This window comes from Rhododendron vialii, chromosome 8a, assembly GCF_030253575.1.
Source record: "Rhododendron vialii isolate Sample 1 chromosome 8a, ASM3025357v1".
NCBI lineage: Eukaryota > Viridiplantae > Streptophyta > Magnoliopsida > Ericales > Ericaceae > Rhododendron > Rhododendron vialii.
In genome coordinates this window covers 7,034,168-7,047,210 of record NC_080564.1, presented here as the reverse complement: position 1 = coordinate 7,047,210, position 13,043 = coordinate 7,034,168, and the positions used below count along the sequence as shown (strand labels likewise).

General features: G+C 38.4%; 1 protein-coding gene across 2 annotated transcripts; it reads right to left on the bottom strand.

Moving 5' to 3' along the window:
* Window positions 1-2,297: 2,297 nt before the first annotated feature.
* Window positions 2,298-12,365, bottom strand: LOC131335126 (phosphatidylinositol 3,4,5-trisphosphate 3-phosphatase and protein-tyrosine-phosphatase PTEN1). Of its 2 annotated transcripts, none has more exons than XM_058370339.1 (8): window positions 11,872-12,365; window positions 8,023-8,324; window positions 7,032-7,208; window positions 6,211-6,324; window positions 5,444-5,626; window positions 3,848-4,084; window positions 3,377-3,478; window positions 2,298-2,665 (listed from the first exon to the last, which is right to left on the bottom strand). In XM_058370339.1, exons 1-8 carry the CDS (start codon window positions 11,885-11,887, stop codon window positions 2,519-2,521), a joined length of 1,278 nt encoding a protein of 425 aa, XP_058226322.1. In that variant the 5' UTR covers window positions 11,888-12,365; the 3' UTR covers window positions 2,298-2,518. The 2 variants fall into 2 exon arrangements, with proteins under 2 accessions (XP_058226322.1, XP_058226323.1); XM_058370340.1 differs by having other exon boundaries at window positions 8,065-8,324.
* Window positions 12,366-13,043: the final 678 nt, after the last annotated feature.

The window sequence follows — 13,043 nt, the reverse complement described above, 5'->3', positions numbered from 1 at the left end:
ACCGTCGCCGAAAAATCGCAGACCGACCCTCACAAACGCCAATTACAAAGCAAATTACGAAGCATATAAACCAGGTTTTGCACAACCTTGGAAAACTGGAGCAAAGTAGGAGTAAAAATCTTACCCATGATGATTGTTTTGGGAGATTTTCTCTATGCTAGTTACGTTTGAGGTCATGTACTTTTCTGGACCAGTTTGTTTGACCCATTCGATCGTTCGATGTGACTAATAGTGAAAGCATCTATAATGTCGTAGGATATTCCGTTTGTATTGGACTAGCTAGTAGTGAAGCAATTAACAACATTGAATAAGGTTAAGAATTTAGAGATTTTTAAAGAGTTTTAGAAGAATTAAAATGTTCCAAAATTACAATAGACCGGTCTATTAGGCGCTAGACTTGTATAGTTGTATAGAGAGCTTGTATAGTTGTATAGAGAGTTTTTTTTTTTGGACCAAAGATAAACTGCATATATAGATAAATGAAATAAACATTACAAGTGCGATACGGCCGCCTTAGCTTTTTTATGGGCAACCGTAACCGCTAGTCTTGAGACTTGAATAACTTTTACAACCAAAAAATTAGAACATAAAGAACAAATCAGAGAGAGCTAATTGAACATCAAACGGTGCACGCTGCCGATCCAGCAAACCTTGCACAAACATTTCGCAGTCCGTCTTGATACAAATTTTTTCCATTCCTTGTTTGCTTGCCCATTGTAGCACCATCAAACCTGCACGAATTTCCATCAGAGTAGCTGACGAAGCCTTACATTGAACAACTTGATATGGCGCTTCCAGTTCACCTGTATCTAATACCCAAGCTGCAGCCCCTGTATTTGAGCTAGCAAACCAAGCCCCATCAGACACAAAAGAGACCAAACATTCATGAATTCCATCCACACTAGTCTTCTTAAAACAAAAAAATAACGGTTGACGTGTATCCTTCTCCGCACACACCCTTCTATGCAACCCAGCCCTCCTTTGAATTGACCTGCACATACTTACCAGGCCTCGCAGTCGAAGCAACTCAGGTCTAGTCATTCGATATAGACCTTCGTCCTTCGTAAAAGACCTCAGCCAAACTGCAGTGCCAACACTCAAAGCACTCAAAGCCTAGTTGCGTCGTCACTGCTTGTGCAACCTGTTAATGCACTGCATAACTGTCTCATCTTGTAGTTGCACAGTAGCGATCCTTCTCCACACACACCCTTCTATGCAACCCAGCACTCCTTTGAATAGACCTGCACATACTTACCAAGTCGAAGCAACTTAGGTCCAGTCATTCGATATAGACCTTCGTCCTTCGTAAAAGACCTCAGCCAAAAGGCTGCGGTGCCAACACTCAAAGCACTCAAAGCCTAGTTGCGTTGTCGCTGCTTATGCAACCTATTAATGCACTACATAACTGTCTCATCTTGTAGTTGCACAGTAGCGATGGCCATAACATGTACCAATGTGCTAGAAAGTCCAATGGACCGCTTGAAAGCACAACCGATTTTTGTAATCCATGTGCGAGCATATATTTGTCAACATGTCCTCGTTCGTTACTACTACTTCCATTGCGATCGATGGAGACTGAGTTGTCATAGCAGCGGACTTCCATTGCGATCGATGACTGAGTTGTCACAGCGGCGGAAGATTGAGACCTTGTTCATTACTACTACTTCCATTGCGATCGATGGAGACTGAGTTGTCACAGTGGCGGACTTCCATTGCGATTGATGGAGACTGAGTTGTCACAATGGCGGAAGATCGAGACATGAGCCCTAGGGTGGAGAGAGGGAGAGAGAGCACGAGGTGGGGATCGTGTCGAGAGAATTTTGGATTGGGATATATAAAGAGAGTTTTAGAATGTTGAAGAGGCATGAAGAAGTAAGCATATATGCTAGAAGAATTTCAAAAGGTGAATAAGAGCCATTGGATACATATGATCATAGCCATCCATTGAGGAAATGAATGAATAGGGATGAGTCTTCATTTGCAGAGGGAGTGAGAATCTTGTGAAAGAAGCCCAAGAGAGAGACTATTTCTTCATTTGTGTAGTACAGTATATTTTTTTATTTTTTTATCATATGCTCTCCAATTCTAAACACAATATTTCACTTGTTATTCCTGTTGACTTCCTGATGAGAGCATGAAGAAGTAAGCATATATGCTAGATGAATTTCAAAAGGTGAATAAGAGCCATTGGATACATATGATCATAGCCATCTATTGAGGAAATTAATGATTATAAAATGGGATGAGTCTTCATTTGCAACAGAGAGGGAGAGAGATACTCTTGTGAAAGAAGCCCAAGAGAAACTATTTCTTCATTTGTGTAGTACAGTATATTTTTTTTCATATGCTCTCGAATTCTAAACACAATATTTCACTTGTTATTCCTATTGACTTCTTGCCAACGAAAAAATATATGGCAAAATAGGAATAAAAAGCACCGGTTGTAAAACTAAGAAATCGTCAATACACCACCTACTGAAAAAAAAGATAGTGATGTGAACAAAAAACTCTTCAAAGCTTAATCATCGCTAGAATAACCATCATCGCAAGAAGCAGAGAACAAACAGTCTGAATTCGCAGGACCAAAAAGCAACTCCAAGCAAAATGCAGGGCCGCATATTGACTTTCCCTTCTTCCCAACTTTATCCAAGTCTCCAACAGAAAACTGCAAGGTTGCGAGGGAAAATGAACACAAGATGTATCGAATGGAATCAAAACACGGGTTCGTTATCGGTCACCAGGTAATATTTACATAAAAGCCTGATCAATGGCGGAAGTACATACAAAGTGGGGTGGGCTCAAGCCCAGGTAAACTTTAAAAAAAAAAAATTTATGTAAAATTCTAGCCCACCTCATTTTCTTTTTGTAGCTCAATCCATCCTATATGATTATCTTCATTGAAAAAGAACTTGTTGAAGATATAAACTCAGATTTAATAATAAATAATTTATACTCTCTAAAACAACTTAGGGCACGCAACTTCAATAGTGTACGTTTTTTTGTACTTTTCTTCTGTTTATTTTTGAATGTTTACATATTTTTTTACAAGTTTGGTGGACATTAATTATATAAGTTTATTAAATTTTGGGTTAGCCTAGAGCATATTACAAAAAAAAATTCTTGATGCCTACAGCAAAATATGGAGATATTCCTGAAAACAATTCACATACTAAAGTTTTAACTTTTTTGCTCCGATTTATCTTTCAGGCCAGGTGGGAAATCTTATCCAACCAAGCAGAGATGGACAACATAAGTAAATTTGTAATCACTTTTCGATCCTAAGTGACCGAGTCTTCCTTGCGAAACTTTCGGTCCCTTGTTTTAGGTAGATGAACATAACGAAATAAAAACTCGCCAACAGGAACTATTACAATACCTGTAATAAGCTGTTTTTAATGAAAGCCGTATTGAAGCAAGCATAGAAGAGACGCCCTCCAATCATCTTTTCATACAATATGACACGCACATCTCCAGTAACCTGTCGAAAAGAAAATGGCTTGCTTATGTACCTGGCATTATCTTATCTAATGCATTCACAAGGCTTTGTACATGTCACACAATCTTGATATTTGCGAAAGAAGCTCATTGAAATGTAGCCAAATTCTGCATAACTTTCTCATGAAGGATATATAACATTGATACAAACCAATACTAAATTAAATAGTCCAGAATGATGCACAAAGCTCATTTTTAGGTTAATTAACTTGTATCAGAAGTTCTTGCCCAGTTTTGTAAAGACGTTCGTTTCCTTACTTTTTCAAATGTTACACCACCTTATTCTGAAATTAATGAAACATAAGCATTGACTTATAAAGAGGACATATACAGTATATGAAGCATCACTTACTTTTACTGGTTTTTCAAAATTATAGTCAAGGCAGGTTTTCTGGTAGAGTACAGGACTCTCTGTGTCCATTTGGGCTACCAGATGAGGTTCTACTGTTGCCGATTGATTCTCACAACCATCTCGATCGATATATGAGAGATAATACCGTTGACTATTTGTTCTAGGATAACCTTTTTTAACTTGTCTGCAACAGCCTTTGAACACTTCCACAGGTGGATAATATCGCTCACCAGGAACCTGTTTACAATGAACATGAGCGAATCCAATGCCGATTAAAAAAAAAACATGAGGGACATCCAATCATAATTGATAATATAATCAAATTCAAATTGTCAATGTGGAAACTTTATATCCATCTCAAAACCAATTGGTAATGAGTGGAGAGGTCCCTCATATTATTAAGTGATCACCCATTCCACTCCCAAGCAATGTGGGACTATATTTCCTTAACAATCAAAGCACAAATTCACAAACTATTCTGAAGGAAGACAACTGACTAGAGTCAGTTATCACAAGTCATTTCAAGCTATCTGCCTGGAAATTAAACAAGAAAATGGGTAGAGTAAAATTATAGGAGTAGAGAATGAAAGAAATAGCAAGAAAATCCTTCCCAGACAACTAGCCATCAAGGATTTGGCTAAGGAAAAGGAAATAGCAAAGTTACAAGATCTAAGCGTTAGATGATTCAACTACTCCTTCCGTCCCATAAAGTTGGTCCCCTACTAATCTACGTGTAATTTTTGAACTTAAAAATAATATATTTACTAAAATAATTTTTTGATTTTTTGCATTATTCAAAAGATCTCATCGAGATCTATTAAACAAGATCCACATTGCACAAAAAATTATTTTGGTAAGTACATTATTTTTAAGCCTAAAATTTGCACGTAGTTTCGTAGAGGACTAACTTTATGGGACGGAGGGAGTATATCATTCCCCTTCTTTTTCTTTTTCTTATTGCTTACCCAAATCCTTGATCCAAATACAACTTAAGGGAAACTAGTTGTAATAAAGAGAAGACTGATGACATCAAAGCACTGGCAAACAATAAATTGAAGTGGGTATTGTAATGAACTTCAATGTTTTCAAAGACTACGTTGAGCTTTGTGCCTTACCCTCCAAAAGCCTATGCCTTGTTTCTGGGGCTACGCACAAGGTGTGCCTTTTCCTCATTTTTACATACTTCAAGTGAGGCGTACGCTTTTCAGACAGATGGCCAATAGATCTTCATACTCTCATCCTCTCTCTCAACCTATCAATCTTTGCTTGAAGTGAGAGAGTACCTATTTGGGTATGTCTTTTCTCATAAAAATTGGGCCAGCAGATTATTTATAAATGTTGTACTTAGCATTGTTAACATAATCTTTAATACTTCATGCAATTATTATACTCAAAATATAAATTGTAAATGCTTATGCCTCAACGCCTTGAGGCTTACACCTCGCCTCATGAGTGATAAAATGCCTCACATCAGAAAAATATATACAAGTCTAGCGAGAGGAACATATATTCATGGTAACATATACAAACAACAACAAACCAAAGTAACATGGTGAAGCATATTGTTTTCTAACTTGAAGTGTGTGAAGGGCTAACCTCTTGCAACTCTGAGACCACAAAGAAAACAGAACCAATGTTAACCGTGTCATAAAGTCGAATTCGAAGCAATTCTCTCCTACATGGTTGAGGCAAGTTCACATCTGGAGGGCCAACTCCCTTAGGAAAACAAAGTAAATTCTCCCAGTACCCAACGTAGCGACATTGGCTTGGGATTGAGACCTGTTAATACATGCAGATCAATGTTCCTACTGTATACTCACAAGAAGAAAAATCAAGACTGGCAATGGCGGATCCATCCTATCCTTTGGAATAGTTCAAAATTAAGTTAACAGCACCGGGCACTGACCCGACCTAGTGCCCAAAGAATGGTTATTTTGGTTCCGGGAGGCGATTGGCGGGAGGTAATAATAGGAATAACAAGCAAAGTTTTGAACTTCAAGCTTGAGAGCATCTTAGAGAGAAAAGAATTATTCATGTTGTGGGTAAAATAATATTCAACCAGCGATTTTTTCATGTCTATTCAAACCCTATGCTAACCATTGTCAGATTTCCTATGCATAAACGCATGCACCTTTTTGTGGGGTAATGTGATCTATTTGCTAAAAACATTTGTGCCAACTATTACAACAGGAAAAAACCAATGATAACCCTTCAGTTTCATTAATGCAAACTTTGCTTGTCAATCTGAGTTTTTTTGGGACCCTGTTTGGGATATTAAATCTGCAATTTCAAAGTTAAATTTCAGTGTCCATGAATTTCAGGAGGTCCTACATAACATCCCATGTTGAACTAGTATGACTTACTCCCTCATTATTGGTGGTCCGTTTCTGCGCATACACTTGAAGAGCCTCCTTTACTGACATACCACTATAAACAAGGTAAGCACACACCATCATGCCCGTCCGACCTTTTCCTGCCTGCAAATTTTAAATATGATGCACCAAAACATGAGCCAAATTTGGGTATAAATGAACAGGGAAAAATTGTTAGTGCACCACAAATGCTTTAACCTTCAGCTTTTATGAATACATGATGTCCATGTGGATGAGTTCATAAATGGACATCCAAATGACATGCCTTTACAGAAATCACAGACACCCATGTAGAGCCCATTTTAGTATGCAACGGTTTGTAGAATGAAAGAGCTGCCACAAAGAAATCAAACTCAATATTGCTATCTTCCGACACAGAAATATTAGTGTCAGGAACTGAGCTGATTGAGATTGCAGAAGGCACAAGTGAGCGAAGGCATATGTTAGGACTTCAGTATCAACAAATCATGAATCACAGCACCGAAGGCACAAATGAGTAGCAGAAGTCACAACACAGTGTCAGAAAATCACGAATCATCAAGCTTCTATTGCAACTGAGTAACTGACTAACCCAAAACCAATAACTCCATATCCAAAAAAATCAATCCAAGCTGCATGTGTCTGTATTAAGTATGGTTAAAACAGTATGACTAAATTGTAAGCTGACTGATCCTATTCAAGCAGAATGGTACAAAAATGAGCAAAACAGGTGATTGAATAGATGTCACCAACCAAAAGCATGTTGCAATTGAGTCATAAAGAAGCATTCAACGGAAAACAAGATAATGATGCACAAAGTTTTCTAGTCATACCATGCAGTGCACAACTGCAATGTTTTTTGGATCGCTCGAAAGCCACGAATACACACTTTCACAAAAGTTCTTGATCATTTCGAGAGGTGGGACATGGTTGTCATCCATTGGAAACCTCTCCACACGTCCATGAAAATGTGATGGATCATAAGCTTCTTCTATGCACAAGTTGTACACCTATAAAGGACCAAATTAGAATCTTGTTGAGAGAGAGAGAGAGAGAGATAGTTTTGTACAGGTATCAAGGTTGGGCATAGTGAAAATATCTGAAAGGACAATGCAAAAGAAATAAAACCTTAAAAATATAAGGAAACAATTGGACAATAGTCTTGAGAACAATCTCATATATATGTTAAAAAAAATAGAAAGATGTTTGCTCCATTACTTTTAACAAAGAGTTATATTAATGGTGCAATGAACTAATGCTAGAAGATGAAATTCTCCTCTTTCTTAACCCGCTGTCTAGAGCACAAAATTTTTCTTGACAAAAACAGATTAATTAAATGAGCGATAGTTCATGATCTACCATACACTTGCTTTATAAATCCTAAACAATATCGTAGATGCATATGCATCTATCTCTAGTTATAGATGTATACTCTGAAGGTGGTCATATCAAACCAGGAAAGATGTTCGTCGCAACAGCTCTAAAGACATTCGCTTGTATATCAAGATAAGAGGAGCACACCACATATAAAGCAGTCTTAACTACAAATCACAACTCACAAGAGCTTCAAGCCCACAAGTGATCTTGGAACTGTAATAGCAGGCTTATCAATTCAACTTCTTAACCAGCTGGGAAATTTCGTAAACTAGGAAAGGCAAAAGCATGAACTCCGTTTCTATTTTACCCATTCCAAGGATTTGTTGTTGCAGAAGACATATATTTTCACTTTGTAGAATCTACAGTTATAGAACTACTAACAAAAGATATCTAAGGAAAAAAGATAAAAATCTTCATGATAGGGCATTGGCCAAAAAAAACACACACCTTATAGTGACCCTGATGTCTCATATCAAGTACAGATTTCACCTGCCAGAGTGGATTACGATACACTGCCCGCATACGCTCCGCAGGAAATGACATAGCCAATAAACGATCTGTTATATATGACATGTCAAGATCATAACCACCAACGAGCATTCGCCTCCTTTGCTTCGATACCAAGTTCCGAAAGAAACTTCTGGAGAGATAACTAAAAAACTGATGTTGGACATGGAGTAAAGTCAGGTTTTCAGCCTTCCCTGGCCCCAGTTTTGAAAATTTGAAGCCCATTAGGTTGAATAAAGTGGCTGTTAACAATAATGATCAAAAAAAGAGAGACACCTTTAGATTAGCGAAAAATGATGGTAGCTCTTTCAAGCAAAAAGAAAAAGAGAAAAAAAAAAGATTTGGACAAGTGAAGTAAATTTGTGTGTTATAGTTCTCCAACTTAACAAGTTCTGATAATGGATATGGATTTATTTAAGTTTAACTATGGGATCAGACAAGTATAGGCAAAATGGATACATGCAGTTGCAGTACAACGATCCTAACTATGGGATACAGGTTGAGGCAGCAAGGGCATTGTCAATTCTGGCAGACTGAGCTATTGGCATCATCTTTTGACCTTCTCTTTAACATGCCGCAGCAACAGATGGTGCGAGCAAATAAAGCTTTGGTTATTTACTCTGTGCTGACTGGATAACTTCTCTGATTGTTTTCCAAGTACAAAGTCAACGGAAAATTCACTTTATTGGTCAATCCAAGTCCATGGCCTAATTCGGGTTCACTAGGAACTTTCTCTATCTAAATATGGCACCTGATCCGCCGTTTATGCTTCAGCCACTGCTTCCTAGTAGCTGACGGCGGGATCGTCCCTTAATTCAGACCTGGCAAAGCTTCTGTGCAGTGAATACTAGGGCCAAAAGGGGCCCTAGTTTTAGAGTTTTCGCCCTCTAAAAGTGATTAATAAGGCTTGAATGCCTAGAGCAAACAGCAAATAGAACTACCTAAATAAGTTGGTTTGCTTCTCTAATGCCTTTAAGCACGAAATCAATGCTAATATTACACTGCAACAAATGAGGAAGCCTAATAAAGCAAAACATGTCAATTAAGAAGCATCTTAACCGCATTTCATTCACGTTAAGTTGCCAGCCATGTAAAGTTTAGTGCATCTATTGTCTTCATCGAAATCAAGAGCTATAAACTCGTGAAGTCATTATTCTTTGGGATATTGCAGTTACACAAACATGAGTGGAAGCACACCACACCAATCAAAGAGAAAATATACAAACTGTTTACAGACTTTCACACATATTGTCCGACTCCTACCTACGTCCATAAGTGAGAAAAAAAATACCACCACATCATTAGTGAAACAAACCCACTCCCTTCTCTCTCCAAGCTACTCCTCTTTGTTTTGCATGCCTACAACTCCCACATCTTCCCAATTCCTAGGCAAACCCAAGAAATTCTAGCTCGCACAATTATTTAAACCCTACACATTTTGGAATCCTAGTGGATCCATGATTCCCCAGCCCCAATCCAAATACATGTGAATAGCCAATAACTATATGGAACCCGTGAAACAAAAGGCACACCCCACATTATTGTCACAATACACAATCCATCTTTCTTTCTGCTTTTTTTGTTGAAAGGAATTTAAGGAAGAACAAAATTGTACCAATTGTGCAGTCCTACACAATTTGTTTCAAACAAATTTATAAAACACCAGAAACAGTTAGAACCGCACACTCAAACAAATCTATGAGACAAAAACCTATTGTTCATTGAATTCAAACCCACAAAAACATCCAAGCACTAGACAATATTCCCGACCAATAAACGCCCTTCCTTCATTTTACAATAAGATTGAATCAATAAAGGATAAATAAATTTCCCATCTTGTGCACACCTCATTCCCATCATACCTATTTTCCCTTTTAGAGCAAGCCTACCTACTTACGCCAAAATGACCCACTACAGTGTCAAAACGTCATAAAGTAACAATGCTGCTGCACCGGTTTGATGCCATTTTGGCACAATCTCAAATCTAGATCATTAAATTAAACTTGTCTCGTTTGTCCATACAGATCAAATGGCTTCGATAACGTGGAGAAACGGCAATAGCCAATTTGGCACCTTTTTTTTTCTTTTTTTCCCATTCTAGACATCAAAATTGTAATGGGTGGACATAGATTTTTTGCACACACACACACACAAAAAACTGAAGTCCAATGATGACTTTGGTATCCTAAATTACAGGAGTGGACTTACTCATAGCTCGTGAACATATCAATGCTCCGAGAACAATAACACCCAAAAACGACAATGCCCAAAAAATCAACACCACATAACTATACTCTATTTCTCAATTTCTCCCTTTTCTGTTTCATGTGACTACTAGAAACAATCATATGTACTAATTATAGTATATAAAACTACGGAAACAGTTAGAATCACAAAATCAAAAAACCTATTGTACAAAAACTTAATGTTCATCGAATTCAACCCAACAAAAAGTCAAAAACTTCCAAGCACTGGACAACTTTCCCTGCCAATGAATGACATTCCTTAATTTACTAAAAGATTGAACCGTCAAACAGAAAGTTGGGTTTCTTAAAATTGTAGGGGGACAGCCCCTCAATGTTCTAAAACTCGGTACTCGGTACTCGCTCGGCCGGCCACCTTGTACCTTGTAGGCCGAGTACTCGGCGATTACTCGGTGATTACTCGGCGAGTAGAAATTACTTGGATTTTTTATTTTATATGTTCCCCAAATGATTTTCATAATGCATAATGAGAAGTTCAATGTTCATAATTCAAACCAAATGAAACTAAGTACAAAATTACTAGTCCATTGCAAAGTTTAACGTTCAAACCAAATGAAACCAAGTACGAAATTAATAGTCAATTACAAAGTTCAACGTTGGAACAGCAGCAGCCGGTTCGAACAGCAGCAGTAGCTTGATTAGTGTGTTCACTCGATTAGGGTAAGTATAAAACTATACTGAAATTACACTAACGACCCTTCAAATTTAACATATTATGCATTTTACCCCATTTTTTCAGTTTTTTTTTCGATTTTCTCCCCACTTCCGAGTAATCTCGTTTTACCGAGTAATCGGTACTCGCCGGGTACTCGCCAAGTAATGCCGAGTAATCGGCTGGCCGAGTAATTCCCACCAAGTAGCCCTAACTCTACTCGGCTAGGCACCGAGTACCGAGTACTCGCCGAGTACTCACCGAGTATTTCCGAGTTTTAGAACACTACAGCCCCTACTAGCCCCCATCTGGCTCCATCCTTGACGACAAAGAATAAATAACTTTTCCTCCTTGAGCATACCTCATTCCCAAAATACCTCTTTTTCGTTTCAAAGCAAGTCTACCCGTTCGTGCCAAAATTACTTTGCCATTTTTGGCTTACCATTGTGTCAAAAAGTAAACACAATAGTGATGTGTGTGTACCAGTTTGGAGCTATTTTGGCACAATTTCAAATCAAGACTGTTGAGATAAACTCTGTCTCATTTTTCAATGCAAATCAAATGGTCTAGATAATGTAGGAGAAATGGAAATAGCCAATTTGGCACCAAATATACATATTGCCATTTTTTGACACCAACAAATGGCAATGGGTGAACTTGGATTTTGTCCAAAAAAACAAATTTTGCTCAGTTATGACTTTGGCACCCTAAATAGCGATGTGTGGACTTGCTCTTAGCTCATTATTCATGAACATAACAATGCTCCAAGAACAACACCACCCCAAAATGACAATGCCCAAAAAATCAGCACCACAATGCAAAATCAATCATCAAACATGAATCCATTATCATCTTAAAGGAAAGATTTTTTACCAATTGAGCTGAACATGGAGCTCCAGAATCACTTGCTTTCGTCCTTTTCAAAGCGAATTCCAGGGCCTCAAATTGAAACCCTAGAAAACGCAATTAATCAAGGGTCAGCTTTGGTGGAAGGGATGGGATTTGAATAAGGAAAAAAAATTCGTGTTTATGGGGGCCGGGAGGAGGCCGGGATCGTGTCCATGTCCGATTTGGAGCAGAAAGGGAGAGAAGTTTTTTAGCTGTAATTCCACAATTGAAACTCTGCTAAATTTAGGAGTCTTGAGCCCCATTTCCTTCGTTCGAGCCCCCTGACTCGGAGGGAAAGCAGCCGGGTTCGTAGGGCAGCTAGGGCTCGTAAAAGAAGAATCTTTGTCAATGGCTGGTCTCGTTTGGATAATGCTGTCCGTACTTCGTTCCGTAGTACTCTCAACCACCATCCCTCTCTCTCTCTACTCTCTCTCACCTTATCTCTCCTCGCGCGCACATACTTTTGAGTTAATTTCAAATCTATCTCTACTCCCTTGTTTGTTGGTAATGATCAAATTGTCACTTTTATTCTTCTACGGTAGGGCCGTAAATGAATTGAGTCATTCACGAACTGTTCGAGGCTCGGCTCGGCAAGAGCTCGTTCGAGTTCGATTCGTCTGTTAAACGAACTGAAACTGAACCTCAATTCTAGGCTCGTTCCGTAAATGAGCCGAACCTGAGCCTAACGGTATTCGGTTTGGTTAGGTTTGCGAACCTGTACTTAAATTTAATTAATAATTCAATAGGGGTCTATTCGTAAATGTAAAAAAATTTAAGGTTGTATATATAATTCAATACTTATTTTTCTCTCAAATTCTATACGATTAATGACAGAGTTTGGGTTCGCTTGAGTTTAATGAGCTGAACCGAACCGAACCAAACCTGAGTCTTGACGAGCTCAATTCGAGTTTAAATTTGGCTCAGCTTGATTCATTTGAGTTTAACGAGCCAAACTCGAGCCAAGATGTTTAAGTTCGAATCGAACCCGAGCCGAACTTGAGCCAGACTATTCCCTTAACAAACCCAACCGAGCCGAACCCGAGCCTTGAAAATTTTTAACGAGCCGAACTCGAGCCAAGTTGTTCAGCCTTGAATCGAACTCGAGCCGAACTCATACCTTAACGAACCCGAGCTGAACTTAACAGGGTTCGGCTCGA

Excerpts from the sequence above, each read along its gene's own strand:
- LOC131335126 (XM_058370339.1), bottom strand. Across the intron at positions 5,627-6,210 it reads GGACCACCAATAATGAGGGA|GTCTCAATCCCAAGCCAATG; the intron begins GTAAGTCATACT and ends ATGTATTAACAG. Across the intron at positions 2,666-3,376 it reads TTAAAAACAGCTTATTACAG|TTTTCTGTTGGAGACTTGGA; the intron begins GTATTGTAATAG and ends GCAACCTTGCAG.